The 19,835-nt window shown below is 37.9% G+C and overlaps 1 protein-coding gene across 1 annotated transcript in view; it reads right to left on the bottom strand.

Annotated features, from left to right (window-relative positions):
- Positions 1 to 19,835, bottom strand: part of grin2a (glutamate ionotropic receptor NMDA type subunit 2A) — a 196,156-nt gene that overhangs the window by 47,215 nt on the left and 129,106 nt on the right. The window contains exon 5 of the mRNA XM_004071747.4: positions 7,143 to 7,257. Coding sequence (XP_004071795.2) covers positions 7,143 to 7,257 — 115 coding nt within the window. The remainder of the gene's footprint in view (positions 1 to 7,142; positions 7,258 to 19,835) is intronic.

Below are 19,835 nucleotides of genomic sequence, written 5' to 3'. Positions count from 1 at the left end.
CGGTGCTTGGAGAAAAAAATATCAGTTTACTGTTATCTATTATTTCACAGAGTTTGTACCACCCGGAAACCTTTGAATTGCCTCCCTGAGGAAGAGCGCGCAGTTTTGGGGACGGGATGTGTGAGGAAGAAAGCAGAGGGGGTGGGGGGGACCGGCAGCAGGTGAATCGCGCAGAGATGGTAAAAACGTAAACCTGCTGCCCGTCACTCCTGCAGTGTGGGTGTGTGTGTTTGGTTCCATGTCTGTCTCACATCTAAAGAACATTCAGACCTACGATCACGTTTAAAGTCTCACCTGCATGAAGCAGAAACTCACCACGTATCAACCAGACTAGACCATCAGCAAAACCACCACGAGAAATACTCATCATTTATTAGCAACAGCATAACAATGTTATTAAAAAGAATCCACAGACTTATTGGACTTTAAAAATGTTGAAATTACATCAAATGCACACATTCATTTGTATATTTAGTTTTAAACATATTGTCGCGGACTGAGTTTAACTTGGCTGTTGGGCCGCGTTAAAAGTTCTGGAGTTCATGGAACGCATCGTTCAAGCAGAGATCTGATTGGCCCTCAGTTCTGTCGCTCAGCCTGTTGTTAGGGAGTTTGGACCAATGGGGTTCAGCCATGGGCCGAATAAGGAAATGGGAGGGCTGGAGCAGGACGGGGGAATATAAAGTTGGGAGAAGCGCTCTCGTCTCGGCGGGAGAGATTCAGGAGTTGCTGAATTAATTTTACGGCGTTTGTTGCGGTCTACAGTAACCAGAATAAAGAACCCTAAAAGAGGTTAAGTCTCCGTGCCTTAGTGTGGGAAAGGGACACTACATTATTGTATGGCTCTTTCGAAATTACATTTAAAAATATGTGGCGTTTATGGCTCTCCTGGCCAAAAAGGTTCCCGACCCCTGGTGTATATGAATAACAGGATAAATGATCGGCTAGTTAGCATGTAGCCTACTAGCCTTCGAATGTAAAGCGAACTTCTAAAGAGTTTGTTGACCTCCTAGGCACTTTAACATTGGGAGTCGAGATATATTTTAGTTTTTTAATGTCAGGACACGGGCTCAGAACATTTGCACTAAATGTTGTGATTTATTTTTAACAAAGACACTATGATTTGTTCACAGAATTAACATCTGATTTACAGCTATTTTTTTAAATAATGCGATAGCTATGACTTTGTTTGTCAAAAGTTAATACCGATGTTTCTGGCAGCTACTTGACTTAATCATTTTTTATCCTGTTTACAGCAATTTTGTACTAAATAATGGGACTGCTGTTCATGTTCACTTTTGTTTAAACTGAATTTTACAGATATTTCCAAATGAAAATTGTAATTGTTTGTCAAAGACAGAGCATCACTGATTCCAGCAATGTTACACAAAAGTCTGTTATTCATTACACCAAATAGGACACAAGTTGTTCATTATCATTGTGTTTAAAAACTAAAAAATAAATGGGGAAATGTTTTCCAAAAAACAGTTTTTCAAGTTTTTCTTTCTTAAAGTTCGATATATCGTGAGTTCTTAGAGACGATATATATCGATTATCACATCATCGCCATATCGTGATAGTTTCCTTATCATGAGCAATGTATCGCAAATCGTATCGTAAGGTACCCAGTGATTCCCAGCCCTAATTCAGACGCAGCTCCTGCAGTAAATTATGGATTTCACCATAATGGGAGAGTCTCTGAATGATCTCATGAACTCAGACATTAACGACACAGACTCTGCAATATGAAAAAAACTTGATCTCTCAACATCAAGAGCAGTGACTTTGCTGCGCCTCATCCTATAGAAAAAATATAGGCATTTCAATCTGGCACCCCACTCATCCTGAAGTCATGAGCCCTACATTGCAGCCTAGTCACATTCAGACCCTCCTGCATTGTTGCATGCTTGGATAAGTCATTAACAGGCATGCAGAGAAGAATAAGTGAAATTAGCATTTTAATTGTTTTGCTTTGAGTGGTTTTCTACCCTCTGACTGGGATTAGAGTGTCTTTGCTGCTTTTCGACAGGACCGTCAACAGCTCATTCTGCTGCAGCCCCTAAAACAAGTGCGTGTGTTTTTGTGAAGGAAATGAAGCAGGACATTATACTGAGGAGGCATGTGCACAGCTTCACGTGTGTCACCTTCACTCCCCAAGGATTGACCACATTTGGGTATTTTTCTTTAGCCCCAGCTGTTGAGAACTTTTCCGAATGAGCGAGTGCGAGATCTTCTTGGTGTTTTCATTCGAGGTTTTTGACCTGGTAATTTTCTTGTTGCATTCCAAATGCAGTAATATTCTCTGGTTTATTTTCCTTTTTTTGTTGCACAGAAGAAAACTATTTTAGATATCAAAAAATGAAGCAAATGCCTAAATATTCTCAAAACCACCGTTATACAAGTGATGCAGAAAATCTTTTCTACATTTATATAGTGTATATAGTACTTGTTAAATGGCATATACTTGTACAGTGCTTTTCTACCTACCTCAAAGGCCCAAAGTGCTTTACAGTCAGTCCCATTCTACCATTCACATTCACACACTGATGCCAACCTTCCACCAGTGGCAAGGTGGGGTTCAGTGTTTTACACATAGTAGGAAGGTAGGAATTGAACCTGCAATCTTCTGATCATATATATTTTTTTTGTTTGTTGCTGATTAAATTATAGCTAGGACAAACTGGAGCTATTTGCTAGGAATAAACTAATATAATAATCTCTGCTTAGACAATTCAATCAAATTTTACCCCACCATTCTTCATTATCATCCATGAAGACTGTAATATTAGTTAGAAAAAGATGGGTAAAATTTTACTTTAAAGATTTTACACAAAGTAAGAGGACAAGTTAAAAGTGGTGAAACAGGAGGAAGAGGAGGAGGGAGGAAGAAGCTGATTTCAGCAACTCTTGTTCTGCTGCTCTCCTCTTCTCTCTTTTCTGTTGCAGTATTTTCAATCCTCTGATTGCAAAATAAAATGAATTTAATAAAAAAAAAACATAACAACCCAGTGTTATGATACACAATGTCAGATTTTAGCAAAATAACAGATAAAGTTTATACATCAGCACAAAAAAAAAACTTTTCTCTAGGCTTTTACATTAAGCTACATCTCAGTTATGGCAGGTTTGCTTGGAGTTATACTTAAAGGCAAATTGCATTATGGGAGAATGAGTTTTTAATAGCATGGAGAAATGCATTCAGTCATAAAACAGTATCTGTCACTCCTGTCAGACAGAATTATGAGCAGAACGTGGATTCTGCTTTTGCTGTGCCACAGCCTCTCCTTGCTCTGTTTATGCCTACATGTGTCAGGCTGCATGTGTATGCCAAAGTTTGACTGTTTAAAAAAACCATTCAGTCACTGATTTAGCTTTTTGTTTCTTGGAGAAAAAAATTCCTTATTTAAACACTATATGGTAACATCTTGATCGAAAATACATGTGTGCGTTTTAGCTTGTGGTTTTAGAATTCTGAGTCCACACACACACACACACACGTCAGCGTCTGTGTGGGTGTGCCCCTCCATATTGCGATTATTCAAGCATAAATCTCTTGCTGTCTATAATAAGTATTAGGTGAACCGCCGATTAACACCACGGCTCCTCCAAAAGCAATTTACACACTCTGTCAGTTCTGCAGGAATAAAACATACCTTCCTGCCTCTGAACTGTAAATACATGTACATTCTCCTCATTAGAAAGTAAGTAAAAGACAAAGTGGGCGTTTGTAGACGTTGCAGCGGATCCGCTCTGGATACATGGAACTTTGCACAAACAGTATGCATGCAAGAATGATATACGCTGAACAGATGTTTGCTTGTATGCATTTATGTATGTGTGTGAGAGCTGATTTGGATCTATAGTGGCTAAGTGTAAACATGCATGTTTTTTCTTTCTTGTACCCCTGTCCCCCATGTCTACCATCCTACTGTCCCTATTTTCTGTCTTCCGTCCGATCCAAAAAGAAATGGATGTAAAGATAATAAGAAAATCAAGTTTAGTCTCAAATACAAAAGGGGTTTATACAAATGTACCCCTCCTGTGTCCAAAGCCACATAACCCCCTATTGTAACAGTAAAATCTGTCCTACACAAGAGGCCCTCAGCTCCTATCTGCTTCTGAAATGTTCTACACGTATAATATTTTTAAGTCCCAACCTTGTTTGTAACTTGTTAAAAAACAGAATTATATCTCTAAAAAAACATTACTTGGATTGTTTTAACAACCAACCTTGTTAGTAACACGTAAAAACAGCAAAGTCTGACACCGCAGCAGGTTAGCCACGTTAGTGTCGTTAGAATACCTGTAACTCCCAACCTTGTTTGCAACATGGTAAAAACAAACAAAACAAACGTTACTGGGATTCGGCTAACTCCCAACCTTATTAGAAAAACACAGCCTGATACCACTACAAGTTAGCTGCTTTAGCATTTTTACAAGCACCCAGACTTGTACAAAACTCATAAAGCAAATTAGAGGGAAATTTCAACAGAGCACAGTGTAACCAAAATTAATTGGTAAGGCAACTAATAAAGAACCCCTGTAGTTTTTTGGAGAAAAAATAAAATAAAAATGTAAGACTTTAAGTCTTACCATATTTTTTGCACTTTTAAGTGCAAAAAATGTGGTCAAAACCAGAATTACCTTAGCTTTCATGCAGATCATTTTCCTGGACACATGCATACCTTTATGTCTTTGCTCAATAATCCATGTTAAAAGCAGTTCTTCCAATTCGTCACTCACTTTCTTTGCATCTCCAGCAGGAAATCGGTTTGCCTGTTGTGCAGCCGTCTTTTCAATATCATCCATCTGCTTGCGCCATTCTCAGAATTTTTAGGACTCACCCCAAATGTGCAGATTTCTCACCAGAATGTTTCTTTTTTATTGTAACTACTGGAAGATGTACAGTTATAAAACAAATGTTAAATGACCTAGTGATATGTGAATATTCAGGGACTAATTAACTGCATTTCAAATGTAATATTTGTGGATTTTTTTTAAATTATCTTTATTAATAACATACTTCATTATAAATAATAAAAACTAATAACAAATTCAATTGTGTAATACTTACAGCCAACAATACATGCATATCATTTAATCTTTTTTTTCCATTGAGTCATATGCAGACGTATTTGTGTATCCATCTTTTATTTTTTAATTGATTAAGATAATTTGTATTGGGTTTTGACAAGAAGATACAAAGAATTGACAACTTCCAACTAAAAATCCTGTTTTCCTTTGTGTAAATGCTCCAATTTCTAATAACTGTGTAAATCCCTGCTGAAAAAAAACCCACAATTCCAGCTGCTCAACACCTGTAGTAAACAAAACAAAGACAAATCATTTCACATTCTCCTGGCTTCCCTTTGTCCTTTCAACAAGTGGTCTCGGTTTCATCTTTTGATGCCTTTGTTTCTTTATCTGAAAATCATTAGCTTTTTTTATCTCATCCAATCTGCCTCAGCCATCATCTCAGCATAGTTCCACGTTATGCTATTCTAAGTATTTCTTTGCATCTCGTAGCCCAAAAGGGACACATTACGTATTTTGAGTGTGGATTTTTTTTTTTTTTATCATCCTGGCAGTCCCCTAAACTGTCTGCCACCTGATTTCTGGCGCATGGGTGGGACAGTTAAGATGCAGAGACGCTACCAATTATGTTTCCACTTTGGCTTCTGCTTGGCGTCTCTCTTGTTCTCTGACTCCTGTGCACCGCAGTATGGATCAATTTCATGCCCCCTGTACTACATCTCTTCACAACACCAACAAAGAATTGTGTAAATGTAAGCGCGAAATTTATAAAAAAAAAGTTTCCCCCTCAAATACTGGCTGGAAGCAATGCGGATTGCGGCAAAGTCAGCTGCATCCAGTACAAGACATGCTAGGATGTGAACGAAATAATAACTAGACTGATTGCAGCAAAACTCTCTTGAATGCAGTCCATCAATAACCGGTGTTGAAGGGTAAAATTACATGAACACAAACACACACAAGGGTGCGGTGACCCCTCTCTACTCCAATATTAGAGGGCTTGGGTTTTTTGATTGTGCTTTGAAGAACTATCAGAGAGCAAAGCATCACGGAGCACAGATTATCTCTCATGAGAAAAAGACACGAGAAGAAGTGGAAAACATACAAATTTAAGATAAGAACAAAAATACGTTTTCACCTATTTTTAAAGATGTAAGGTTTTCATTAAGGGCATAAAAGACTAAAGAGAAAACATTTTTTTAAGTCTGAAAAATTGAGTAATACAAGAGCTAATGTTTTCATCAGATGATTTAGCCTAATCTACAAATGAAGACAATGTGGGTTTGAGGTTCATGCCAATGACCACATAACACTGTCAACCTGGAATTAAAACAATTTATGAACCTGTATGGGGGTTGATCTGTTTGTGCAGTTGGGCACACGTCACAAATGAAACTACCTGCTCTTTTTTTACCTGTGAAAAGCAGGTAGAAAACTCACGTTCATGCCTGGTGTGTTCGTAGTATAACAGTTACGTTTTTTTCCTGTTTTAGGCTTTATTAAAATTTTTTCATGCAATTCTCAATACTTTTGGATAGGGTTAGGATAAATTGTATTATTTCTGCTTCCGGCCGATGATGTCAGGCACCATTTTGTTTGCAGACAGGTTCCTTTCCATTTTTCGCCCATAGACAGCCCTTATCCACCCCGTTTCCACCTCCAACAGCAGTTCTGACTAAGGCATGAAATACACTTAAAGCCACAGTAGTTTGAGCTAGTTTTACTGGCTGGAGTTTGGAGGGCTGTGTTGCATCTGTTACTGTATATTAGCTTAGTTTTCTTAAAATAATACTACTTGTGCATCTAAGACTAATTAACCAAATTCAAAGACTCAAAAGAGGATTAATTTGAGGACAAAAACCCCCTTTCAATTGAAGGGTTTGGGTTAGTCCATACTACTGCTCTGCAAAAAAGCGACTTTTTATGAACAAACAATTTTTGTTTATAAAAAGTGTTAAGATATATTTGGTTTGTATGTCCCTTAAAAGATCAGTCGAATTAACACACACCTGAAGAGTCCCAAGACCCAACATGTATACACTGCTAAAAGTTCTGGGACACAAAAAGAGGTTTTTGCTGAAATTTAAATGCAAATGTTTGAATCCTACCTTCTCCCACTCTCTTTCCTTGTTGAGAACGATGACCACCAGCTTTGGGTTTTCTTGGTAGCCGTCCTCCGTGAAGGACAAGTCTTTGCCATCCCACGTGACATTCATCATGTACCTGTAAACAAAAGGTTCAGAGAATGAGTGAGGAGAACAAACTTGAAAAATTCAGAGAAAGAAAGGAGACGTTGACTGTATATGAGAAATGAACTGAGTGACTCTACCACCATTTGGCATTCCAAAGAAGTACCTGCTGGCTCCAAGAAACCAAAATCCCATAAACTTCTATTGAGAAAAAAACAGTTATTTCTCAGTCTTTATATTTGTCAGAATAACATCCTTGCTCTACGACCTTTATTAACATGTTCTTGCTAGTCACAACTTTTTTTCCTATTTTTACTTAGTTCAATTTATAATCTGGCCAATCATATGCCTCAACAAAAATATGTGGTGCGCGCTGGCCCTTCTGTTCAACGTTCAAAACGTTTGACAGATTTTCTTGAGCCCACTTTCAGTGGAAGGTGTGACGACTTCCAACAAGCTCACTCATGACTGGCGAGAGTGGTTGCCATAGAATTGATGACTCAGATCAATTCATATCAACTCAAACTCAGTGGTCTAGTGGAAGAATGTCCACCTTGAGACAGGAAGATCGTGGATTCAAACCTATGGTGGAGTCACACAAAAGACTCAATGCCTCCCTGCTTGACACTCAGCATGAAGTGGTTGGATTGTGGGGTTAACCACCAAATGGTTCCCAAGCATGGCTGTTTCACAAATGAAACACATTTTTGAATGGCTCATTAACATGAACAATGGAAATCGAGTCGCGTTTGGCAGAGAACCATTCTTTATTTCTTTGCTTTTTTCCCTCCCTTCCCGAAGTTTTATACGTTCACATAGATGCTCACAGACGCTCATTCTTTTAACAAATGTCACATGAGTTGTGAACACTTGATTCAGGCGAGTACCTCCATGAAAAAAGGAGAAAGCCTCAAGGCCTGTTCACACCGGGACGAATTTCGTCGGCGAAAATCGCCGGCGAAATTCGTGACTAACGAACCAGATTAACGCCTCGTGACTAAACAAAGGGCACCAATGCGAGTGTGCACACCGACGCGAAAAAACGCCACGCGCCAAAGCGTCAAAAAAAAAAAACGCCTCGGGTTCGTTTTTTTTTTTCGACGCCTCGCGTCGAAATCTATTCGACCAATGAGAATGGCGCTTTTGCACACGTATCTGGAGCTTCTGAAGTTACAGTAAAACACAACTTGGGGGCGCTCAAATACAAAACTGCCTTGCTGAGCACACATACCAGCGAAGAAGATAGACGCCAAATAGCGTCTACACTGCCGCAAAGAAATAATGACGGACATTCTAAAATATCCCCTTACCAAGTACCAGTTGGAGCTACTGATGCTTGAAATATTCAGGTTTTCTTTGTATTATTCTGACAAGCGCGTAAATACTTGCTCTCTTCTTCTGAGTGAAAAGCGACTTTAAGAATCGTAAAGTTGCGCAGCGCCACCTTGTGTACAGGAGTATTTCTGTTTACATTAAGCGTCATCTAATGTCAGGGAATGAAATTGCATGTTCGCTCGGCTCATCGTCAGCGAAAATCGCCTGGGTGTGAACACAAAAAACGTGGCGAAAAACGCTGGCGAATAACGCCTGGCGAATATTCGTCCCGGTGTGTACGGGCCTTCAGAGTCACAGCGAGCGAGGCGGAGCTGGGGAGGCATTCAGTCTCATTCTGGAGTTGGAGTCATGTGTGTAAGTTGTTCTGAGCTTCAAACTAGCCTGATTTGTTTCTTATAGTGTATAAAATATTGGTTTGTCAGTTACATTTTGTGACCGTATTAGAGTTTTTTTTTCAAAAGGTGATCTTATAAATAAAATACATTTGTTTCTAACTACTCCTGACATGACAATAAATTAAGAGGCCGTGTGTGCTTTATCAACCCTGCAAAATGCAAATATCAGATGACTGAGTAAAACGATGAACAAATCTATTGTCAGAAATGTTTAATATTCATCAGGGCTTAGTCTCTGTTCAGAAGGAAATTTCCCTAAATGAGAGATTTCCTGTATATAAAGGTCAAGTAAATGTATTGCTTTAGGATGATCTTTTTATTTACACTGAATTTTATTTTGAAAGGAACTTGAACGTGCTGATTTCAGATTAAAATAAATCAAATTTGTTATATAGCTTATTGAAAAATACAACACTTTTATAGTTTAATTATTGTCACCATTTAAAGTTAGATTATAACTAAATGGCCTAATGACTACAAAAAAAGTGTATTTTTATAAAAAAGAGTAGTGAGATTTCGCGGCTCTCACTCGGTCTTGTCAGTGAGAAACTGGACCAAATGGTTCTTTTGGAGGTTGCAGACCCCTGGTTTAGCTGCTGCATTAATAACATTTTTCAAAGTACACATACACACAGACACTGTATATCCTGGCAATGGAATTTTGCAATGAATCTATATAAGACTTTAACATGTTGACCACATGACAAATGAAGCTTTAATAGATAAATGAAAAATAATTCAATGTCAATTTTTGGTGGGAAATCTGAATTTGAAATATTCTGCTCCAGATCTAAAACCATCAATCCTCCCTGTAATTATTTCCAGGATTAAATGAATAAACGCGCATGGCTTCTTGGAAGTAAATAAATGTAAAAAGACTGTTGTCTTTTAAAATGGCTCTTTGAAATGAACTGACCTAAATATTTTGACTCCCCTATAAAGAGCTATAAATCCCGTCACTAGTGGCTGTCTGTAGCTCACAGCTCCTTCAGGGGATGGGTCGAAAGCGGAGAACATATTTCACACACTTTAGTTTGTGACGACTAATGGGACTTTAACTGTGTCAATCACTGCTTACTGACGATGTCTGGCTCCAAAGAATTGCGAAAAATAGTGACTGAATTAATTTCATTTTGTTGGAGTTGAAAGTAAGCCGTTTTTCATGGGTGACATCACACTTGTTCACTCTAGTTCTCTTTTACAGTTAATGGTTGAATGGCATCAGCATGAGAAAAGCCCAACCCACAAAAATCACAGTTGTCAAACAACAAATATTCTTATCTTTTCATATATGTATATATATAGTTTTATAGTAACACTTGAAAAACATGTAATAGAGCAGTAGTCCCCAACCCCTGAGCCGTGGACTAGTATCGGTCTATGTGCCACTTGGTACCTGCACACAAATGGAAAAAAAATGCTTACACTAACATATTATTTCCATTTAGTTTAATTTCTGATACTGACGGAAGTTTCATTTTGGAAAACTACCGGATTCTCTTCACTAGCTCGGTTTTTCTTGAAGCATCACGTGACTTTAAGCAGCTGCTCCGACTCCTAAGTTAGTAGGCTAAAGCTAAAAAGCTAATAAAAACCAATCAATTACACATATTTGGAACGTTTCTTTGGAGAGACAAGACTTAGGGAGGAAACTGAGGAAGAGCCTTTGACTTCAACGAAACATAAAGCTGCTAATTCCAGACAAAACCAGGAGTGGATTCATGTTTATAATTATATTTAGAAAATACCAGTTTACTGCGATTATTTATTTTATTTTGCTTTATTTATCCATCACACCTTAAATGTCAGACGCAGCAAAAGTTTCCGTCCAGTTGTTACTTTGATGTTCAAGGGTAAATCTTCGTCACAAAGTTAAAACCAGCCACAAATATTTTATAGAGAATGAAGATACAATCAAAAAAAGGTTGATGATTTGTGAAAGTTGTTTCTGTTTTGTTTAAACATTTAGGAATTTTCCAACAGCAAGGGTGAATTAGAAAAAAATGTCTGACATTAAACCAGTCCGAGACCTGAAAAAGTTTGGAGACCACCGTAAAAGAGGATTAATTCCTGTCAAAATAAAGACCCCAAACAGTTGGTTGTGACGCATTATACATATAATCAATTTTTAAAAACAGAAAACCTTTATTAAAGGTTTAAATGAACAACAGAGGTGGGTACCCCTATAGTATTGTCCACAGCCTTCACCTTGAATGATATATGGCAAATAGTTGAAGTTGCAATTGAAAAATACCAGTTTACAGAGTTTACACTTTCAATTAGGAATGTCCACGATCCAATCCTGGACCAACCAAATTTATCTTGATCTCACCTGACCAAAGAATGTGCTTCCAACATCCATCAGGCTGGAGCGGCTATGGGACCAATTTCAGACCTGCCAGTTTCACGTCCCAAACCAGCCCACTTTTTATTGGTTTGGAGAAGAGTGGATACATTTGAAATAAAAACATTTGTCACCACTTTGCAACTATTATTTGCAGGATTGGATTTAATAAAGTGAGCAGCTTTCCAAAACGTTGATAAATAGTGTTACACAATTTAGTTTGAAAGCTTCTAAATTTAGAAAAACCTTTTTTGTAAAATCCTGACAATTTGACAAAAAAATTACTTTTGTTATCTAACTATCCATTTAACAGTTTTATAATCTAATATGGCATACAAAAAATATTATTATTATTTTATTTGCACTTGTAGAACACATTGCAAAAACAGGTATTCAAAAAAACAAACAATATGGGCTTATATTAGAGCCTCCACCTGATTAAAGAACGTAAAAATTGACATAAAATTCAATTACACCATGTTATACACTCACAATTGTACACTTAACATAAAAGTATAAATGTACATTTCATAATACAATTATTTTACTATCAGGGATTGTAAAAAGTGTCCAATATGCCATTCACTGCTAGATGGGAAAAATGGCTCTACATTTGAAATGTGGCTCCACATGAAAATTACCATTTCAACGGGTATCATAGTGATGAATCTCGGCATTAGTTTTAAAATAAAATATGAAATGTTTCTATTAAAAACAGTTTTTATCAAACACAACTTTCTTTTTGAAAATCCTCTTGTTGGTATTTTTCTGATGATGGTTAAGGATACATTATACATATATATATATATATATATATATATATATATATATATATATATATATATATATATATATATATATATATATATATATGTATGTATATTAAAAAAAAACGCCCCTCTCACCCTCCGCGGGTGGTTTCTCCTCCAAGCTCGGGTCCTCTACCAGAGGCCTGGGAGCTTGAGGGTCCTGCGCAGTATCTTAGCTGTTCCTAGCACTGCGCTTTTCTGGACTGAGAGGTCTGAGGTCTTTCCAGGTATCCATTGTAGCCACTCCTCCAGCTTGGGGGTTACTGCCCCGAGTGCTCCAATTACCACAGGCACCAATGTCACCTTCACTTTCCAGGCTTTCTCCAGTTCTTCTCTGAGTCCCTGGTATTTCTCCAGTTTCTCATGTTCCTTCTTCCTGATGTTCCCATCGCTTGGCACTGCCACATCCACCACAACGGCTTTCCTCTGTTCTTTATTCACCACTACAATGTCTGGTTGGTTCGCCATTACCATCCTATCAGTCTGGATCTGGAAGTCCCACAGGATCTTTGCCCTCTCATTCTCTACCACCTTCAGAGGTGTTTCCCATTTTGACCTTGGGGTTTCCAGTCCATATTCTGCACACATGTTCCTGTATATTTTTCCAGCCACTTGATTGTGGCGCTCCATGTATGCTTTACCTGCCAGCATCTTACAACCTGCAGTTATGTGCTGGATTGTTTCAGGCGCCTCTTTGCACAGCCTACACCTTGGGTCTTGTCTGGTGTGGTAGATCTGAGCCTCTATCGATCCGGTGCTCAGGGCTTGTTCCTGAGCTGCCAGGATGAGCGCTTCAGTGCTCTCCTGTAGGCCAGCCCTTTTTTAGCCATTGGTAGGACTTCTTGATATCAGCCACTTCAGTTATGGTCCGGTGATACATCGAAACAACTTGAAACCAAAAGCTGTACCAAGCATTGAAACTCAAAATAAACAAAAACACTTTTCAAAGTTTCTGTTTTACATTTCAAAACTCAAATTTTCACTTTCAATTTCTTTAATTTTAAAATTTTTTCAGTTTCAAATTAGAAACCTACAATTTCAACTTTCTGGCATGTGGGGGCAAGGATTAATTGATAGAACCAATCAGAAGGTTGAGGGTGGGAGCTTCAGGCTGGATGCATTCGCTGACAGTTGAAACTTTGATTATTACAACCAGAAAAGTAATTTCGCAGCAGATAGGGGCCAAAAGTTGAAACTGAAGATTTCCTGATATGAAAGTAACAAAAAATTGAAAGTGCCTATTTTTAGTTTTTAAACTTTGAAACAAAAAAATTGGAAACTGAAAACATCAAGGTTATATTCAGCTTTCAGAAAATCCTAGTGGCTAGTGAATAGTGGCTTCGTACTGATATGCAATGTACTAATGCAAAGTGTTGCATTTAAGCCCAAAGTAGCTTTTCTCCACTTCAGAATCCACTGGAATGATGGTAATTGCGTCAAAAAATTAAAAGAACAGACAAAAAACACTGAAGCTAAAGCTCTGGTATAAAAAAGTTAAGATCCTCAGGATTGGAGACAGCCTCCTTGTGCGTACCCAAAGGAAGAAGCTGATGACACACTGTAGAACCAGGTAACATGAAGGGTAAACAATCAATTGACCCAAAATAACCTCCAATGTCATAAAACACATTTCAGAAAATCCTCATTCATTTTTTCAAAGTCTGTTTTTGTTTTTATTTATGTTGCTTTTTCAAAACCTTTGGCCCTGATTTGGCACCAACGATGACAAGCTTCCTGCTTCCACCATTGGAATTACGTTAGCTGCATGAACAGTCAAAGAGTTACAGTACATTTATGGGCATTCAAAGAGTGGGTCATTTCCTGCCGCCGGGGACGGTTCCTGTGTTAGAGGGTTAAGCCATCACGCACGTTCTCCACAGTAGAGCCAATAGCTTCTGCTTCCACAGATCTCTCAAAAGTTGAAAGATCAACCACACCAAAGGAACAGCTACACATCAGAGAAACCGTGTTCAATGGGTCAAGTGATACCACTTGACCACTTTTAATGTCTTTTGGCTGATTTAGATTTTTAAAACAATTGTTGTTAATATGCAGCTCTGATCAGTGCTACACTGCCAAAACACAAAATATCATTAAGTATTATTTTTTACCATTGGCACAAGAAAAAAACTACCTTAAAAAAAGCCCTACTTATTTTAGGAAATCTTACCAAGACAAATTCTTCTACATCCATCGGCAGGTTTTTACACTCATAACAAGTAAAAACATCTTGTATTCAATATTTTTTAACTTGTTTAAAAAGGACATTTTTTCGAGTGTAATAGACAGTTATCTACTTTAGCAACTCTAGAGCTTCAAATAGATTATTTATGGTCCTTTCTTAGTTTAGTGCTGCCTTGAATTTAATAAAATTCTAGGTGGAGTCCATGCAATCTTTCTTAAAAGGTTTAGGTGACTTTAGACTGCAGATTTTGTTGCCACAGTTGGTAAAGATTAGCAAAATAAAGTGTTTTTCTCAATTAGATTTTCCTTCGGAGCAGTTTAAGTCACTATAATTTAGAGGTGATGCAGAATCAGAGCTACATTTGGCCTTTTCATACATATCCCACATGCACAAGCCATAATGGTTGACCCATATGGCAGGTCACATTAGCTAAGATGGAGGGCACTGTGAAGATATTCTTGGGTTCTCGCGGCCTCTGCATTAATCAGGACTGTCCTTTCTCACTCTGTCTCCTTCTGTTTGCGGTCATGTACGACATGGCGGCGACGGCTCCTCTTTTCTTCATGGCCCATTCAGAGCCCGGGCGACAGGGCAAACTTCTAAGTGGAGCAGGAGCCCACGTGACACTGCTGACTGCAGCAGGTGAGGCATTTCAGGTTGCATAGGACATTGTACTGAGTCTTGCTGCAGTATTAAACAGGTCAAGAGAACCACAACTGTTTTTGTGATACTTTGGTTTATGCACAAAAACTATTTTTTTTTTAATTTAAAACATTTTTTATACAAGTGGACAAAACCACAGAAAGGTACTTGTGTCCACTCAAATTGACAAAATGTAATCTTATTAAATGATTGAAAATCCACCAATAAAAGTCAAACATCGGGTTTATTCTTGCTCAAAATTCAAAAAGAAAATAACAAAACAATTCTGGGCAAAAACATTGGTCCTTTGAAGAAGTAAGTAAATGTTTATTACTAGGCACCTTTCCCAGATAAAAATCAAAGTGCTTCACAAAAGTAAAAACACATAAAGTTACAACCAGTCAGACACATACTTCAGACAAACAATAAATAAAAGACTGTAAAAGCAAGGTAAAACAAAATGAAAATTAAAACAAAATTAGATTTCCTAAAGGCTCTTATAAAAAAATGTCTCGACCTCGTTTTTAAACCTTGTGCTATCCTAGGCACTTTGACATTGGGAGTTGGGTCATCTAGACCCACTAGACCAGTGTTTTTCAACCTTTTTTGAGCCACGGCACACTTTAACCTTGACAAAAATCCCGCGGCACACCAGCATCCCAAAAAAAAAAAAAAAAAAGCAGAAACTCATAGTCTGTATTGATCTACAGCCCCCCCCCCCCCCCCCCGGCAATCTGACGTGCATTTTTGTGACAATTGTGGCAGAAAAAGCAGGAAGTTGCAGATGTTTTTTCTAAAAGATGTGATAAAAGTTAAGTTACATACAAACTGTATGTTCGTTGTGTTTTCAAGACGTGTAACAAGGACGACTCATTGTACGCTGAGGCGCTGTCCCTTTCAAGCCAATGCATCATGGGAGATGTAGTGCGAAAACTGTGAAAAAACGGCAGAAAGACTAGCGTCTCTGAGCTTCATGGTTTTGTTCACTTGTTCCACGGTCTGATACCGGATTCCGTGGAAAGCTACACCGCTAAAGACGAGCTTTAGCTGGTGTTTTTGTTGGAACTGAGAGAGTTATGAGCTAAATTGGAACAAGGAAGTGAAGACTTCAAACACTTCTGATTGGTCAGACTGATGACATGTGATTAAGCCTTCAAGAATGATTGGTGGAGTCGTGGAGACAGTAAAAGCTGCGGGACTTTTCAGAAAACAGTTATAGCTGCAGCTAAATCGCGTTACCGTCATTCTTATCAAAATGTCTTTAATAGAATCAAATAAACACAAAGAAAAAAGTATTTTATGATCTTTTATATTCCTAACTACTCAGTGTTTTATCAGGACCTGTTTGGATGAACAAAGAGCTGATTTCCTGGAGATGGTAATTGTTTTGAGATCAGTGAATGAGGGCAATTTTCCACGGCACACTTGACCATCTCCCACGGCACACTAGTGTGCCGCGGCACACTGGTTGAAAAACACTGCACTAGACAGTGCACTGAACCTTTTTTCTTCAATGATTTGTGATCTTCACTGGTGTCCATGGATTACATGAAATCTTTCCACCTTTATCCACCTTTGTCATGGTAGGGAGAACACGTCAATGTAAGGGTGGGGTTATCTAATATAGCACAAGGGTTAAATCACTCAACTCTCAGCGGAGTTGATCTGTTGTACAGACAAAGGAATATCATTCCAAAGACGAAGAGCAACAGCTTAGAAAAGCAAAGTCTTCTCTGGTTTTATAGCGGGTTTTTGGAATTTGTAATAGATTTTGGTTTCAAGACCTCAGGGACCGGACTCAAGAGTAGGGGGTTTTAAGGTCACCAATGTACTTGGGAGTTTGTCCATGCCAGGCTCTGAAAACTAGATGTAAAATTTAAAACCCAATTCTAAATTTAACAGGGAGCCAATGTAAAAAAGACAGTAAAGGAGTGATAAGCACATTAATTGACTCCTGTTAAAAGCCTTGGTGCAGAATTTTGAAAAAATTGCAGATGTTTTAAAGAGCTTTTGTTAAAACAGGTCAAATGTGAATTACAATAAGCTAAAAGTGAAAAAATAAAAGCATTAATAATCCTCTCCAGATCAGGTAGGTATAAGATGTTTTTTACTTTTGCCACATTCCTTAGATAATACATATAATTTTTGACAATTTGTTCAGTGTCCTTCAAAAGACAGATTTTCCAAACAACACACCAAGGTTTCTGACACTCGACAAGACAGAGGAGCTCAGAGAACCAAGGTGCAAAGGCAGGGGCTAGAAAACTGGAAGGTGGAGGGGGAAGACAAAGATTATTATTATGTTGGACTCTTGTTTGTATTTTTTGAAATATGTTAAACTTGTTTTGAAGTATAAGTTCAGTTTGTTTGTTAAAGCTCTAAATTACTAGTAATTACTTCTTTAGTTAATATTTAGGTTTTGAATGTTTTGTATTTGTGATTCCCTCCCTATTGTGTCAGTGGTCTGACCAGCCAGTATAAAATCTCCCTAATGTTTCCTGTTGGTGGGTCAGTTTTGGTTCTGTTGGTTTGAGCTTTTGTTATTGATTCTCTCAATTACATTTTTGTCTAGTTGACCCCAATTTAATTTAGGCCCATGCCATTTTTGTTTTGGGTAAAATAAAAACCCCTTATTTGAAGTTATTACTATTTGAACCCCTTATTTTTTGTCCTGTGGCTCAATCTCTACCTAGCGGACCCTGACAGGTAACCACAATAAAAGACTTTTCTTAAGACTTTGAAAAAAGGAAAATTATAGACAGGCATGTTCAAGGTAAAAGGTTGTACAATCTTTCCGAAGTAGCATGATGTTTCTATGACAACAGTTATATAGTTTTTTTTTAGATGTTGAACTCTTTCACACTGGAGATGTTGCAGACGACACCTAGATAATGCACACTTTGACTTACTGTAAATCTTCAACTGTTTACACCATCAACGTGAATCAGTGCATTCTGATGCGGAGAAAAGCAGCTTTTGATATTGGCTTCGTACTGATATGTACTAAAGTAAAGTGTTGCATTTAAGCCCAAAGTAGCTTTTCTCCACTTCAGAATCCACTGGAATTACGGTAATTGCGTCAAACCCGGAACTTCCGGTTCCGGGTTATACAGCAGGACGCGTGGCGTGCCTCTCTGCGAATACAACTATCTTCAAATTACTTAAAAAGTAGATTTTTCTCCAAAAAAGAGAGCTGACCATGCCCCCGAAGAAACCCCAGGAATACGAAGAGCTCAAAAAGTCTCTTGACATTATTCAAGAAACGCTGAAAAGTTTTATGGATCAAGTGTCGGATAAGCTAACACCACTCTGGGATATGATGGAAGAGTTCCGAAGATTTCGGGCTCAAAACGAGCAGCGAGAAAACCGGGTCGAGATTCTGGAGAAAAGACTGGACGATGTGGAACAGCAAGTAAGGATGAATAATGTCATTCTCACTGGAGTACCAATCAAGCCTCGAGCGAAGCTGAATGCAGCTGGAGCTAGTACTGCTAATACTAGCACTAGCGTAGCTAGCAGTTCTAATACGGAGATGGGTGCAGCGTCGCTGGAACAGCAAATACATTCATTTCTCACATCTAAAGGGATTTCCCTGGATCTCAATACCATCGAGACCTGCCACCTGCTCCCCAGGAGAAAGGAGACGGATAAACCAGCGATCCTCATCAGGTTTGTGAATCACAAACACAAGCTAGCTCTGATGAATCAACGCAAAAATCTCAGAGGATCTGCTGTTTATCTGAACGACCATCTGACCAGAAGGAATGCTGAAATCTCAAAACATGCACGGCTTCTCAGGAAGCGTAAGCAGATTGAGAACACTTGGGTTAAAGGCTGCAGGATTTACGTCAAACCACTCGGTCCAGAGGACCGGGCCAAGGTTCTGGTCGTGAACACCATGAAGGACTTTGAGAAGTGCTTGATTACGGTTGTCTGAAACAACGTGGAGTAATAAATCAAAGAGCCAAATAATTTCAAGAAATATGACACCTGGAATCATCACTTTATCTGTATGTCTGACGTCACCTGAATAACAGCAGAGTTCTGACCTGCAGACAACTTGACCTCAACTTTCACCGCAGCTGATATCAGCTGAAGAAGGATATGGACCTGAATCTAATATCTGCAGACATAACATGGAAGAAAACTATTAACTGTTTAAACCAAGAAAATCGGCTGTTATCAGTAAAAGAAGAAATGCCAACCTTGGACAATTCGACAGTTTATGGACCCTTTTTATTTTTCCCCTACAGCATTACTTTATTATATAAAAAAATAAAATAAAAATACAAAAAAAATATAAAAAGAGTAAAACAAATGATTAATCACTTTTGAAAATTGTTAAATTGATTGACTTTTGATGATATTACTTCACTAGCTCCTAAAATTGATAAATTGATTCAAAAATCTTTCCTAATGTAGCATAATTTTGCACATGTTTTTAACTTTTGATACTTGATGAAATTTTGCCATGAAAATTCCTGTAACAGTGTTGTGTCTATTTTACTAAAATAGTATTATGTTTTAAAGCATATGAATGACTTTTAAAAGTAACATAATTTGCATATATTTCAGATGCTGCATTTGCCATGTTGATTTCCAAAATAGTTATTTTTGACGTAGTACTTAAGTAATTCATCTTTGGCATCTGCTTTATTGATACCTTATGTTTGTTAATTCTGTCTGATAAAACCTAGGAACCGGATATTGATAAATCATGTAATAAAATGGTTATAGTATAACGGGGTGGGATTATATAAGTTTGCTTCCTTCCACTCCCTTTCAAGCAATATTTATTAATTATGTCTAATTATCCTAAGTTTGATTAAAATAAATAAATAAATAAATTTATACTGTATTCATCCCTCAATGGGGAAATTCTTCTCCGCATTTGACCCATCC

The sequence above is a fragment of the Oryzias latipes genome, chromosome 8 (genome assembly GCF_002234675.1).
Source record: "Oryzias latipes chromosome 8, ASM223467v1".
Taxonomy (NCBI): domain Eukaryota; kingdom Metazoa; phylum Chordata; class Actinopteri; order Beloniformes; family Adrianichthyidae; genus Oryzias; species Oryzias latipes.
Note: the sequence above shows the minus strand (reverse complement) of the source record. Positions and strands in the feature narration are given on the sequence as shown.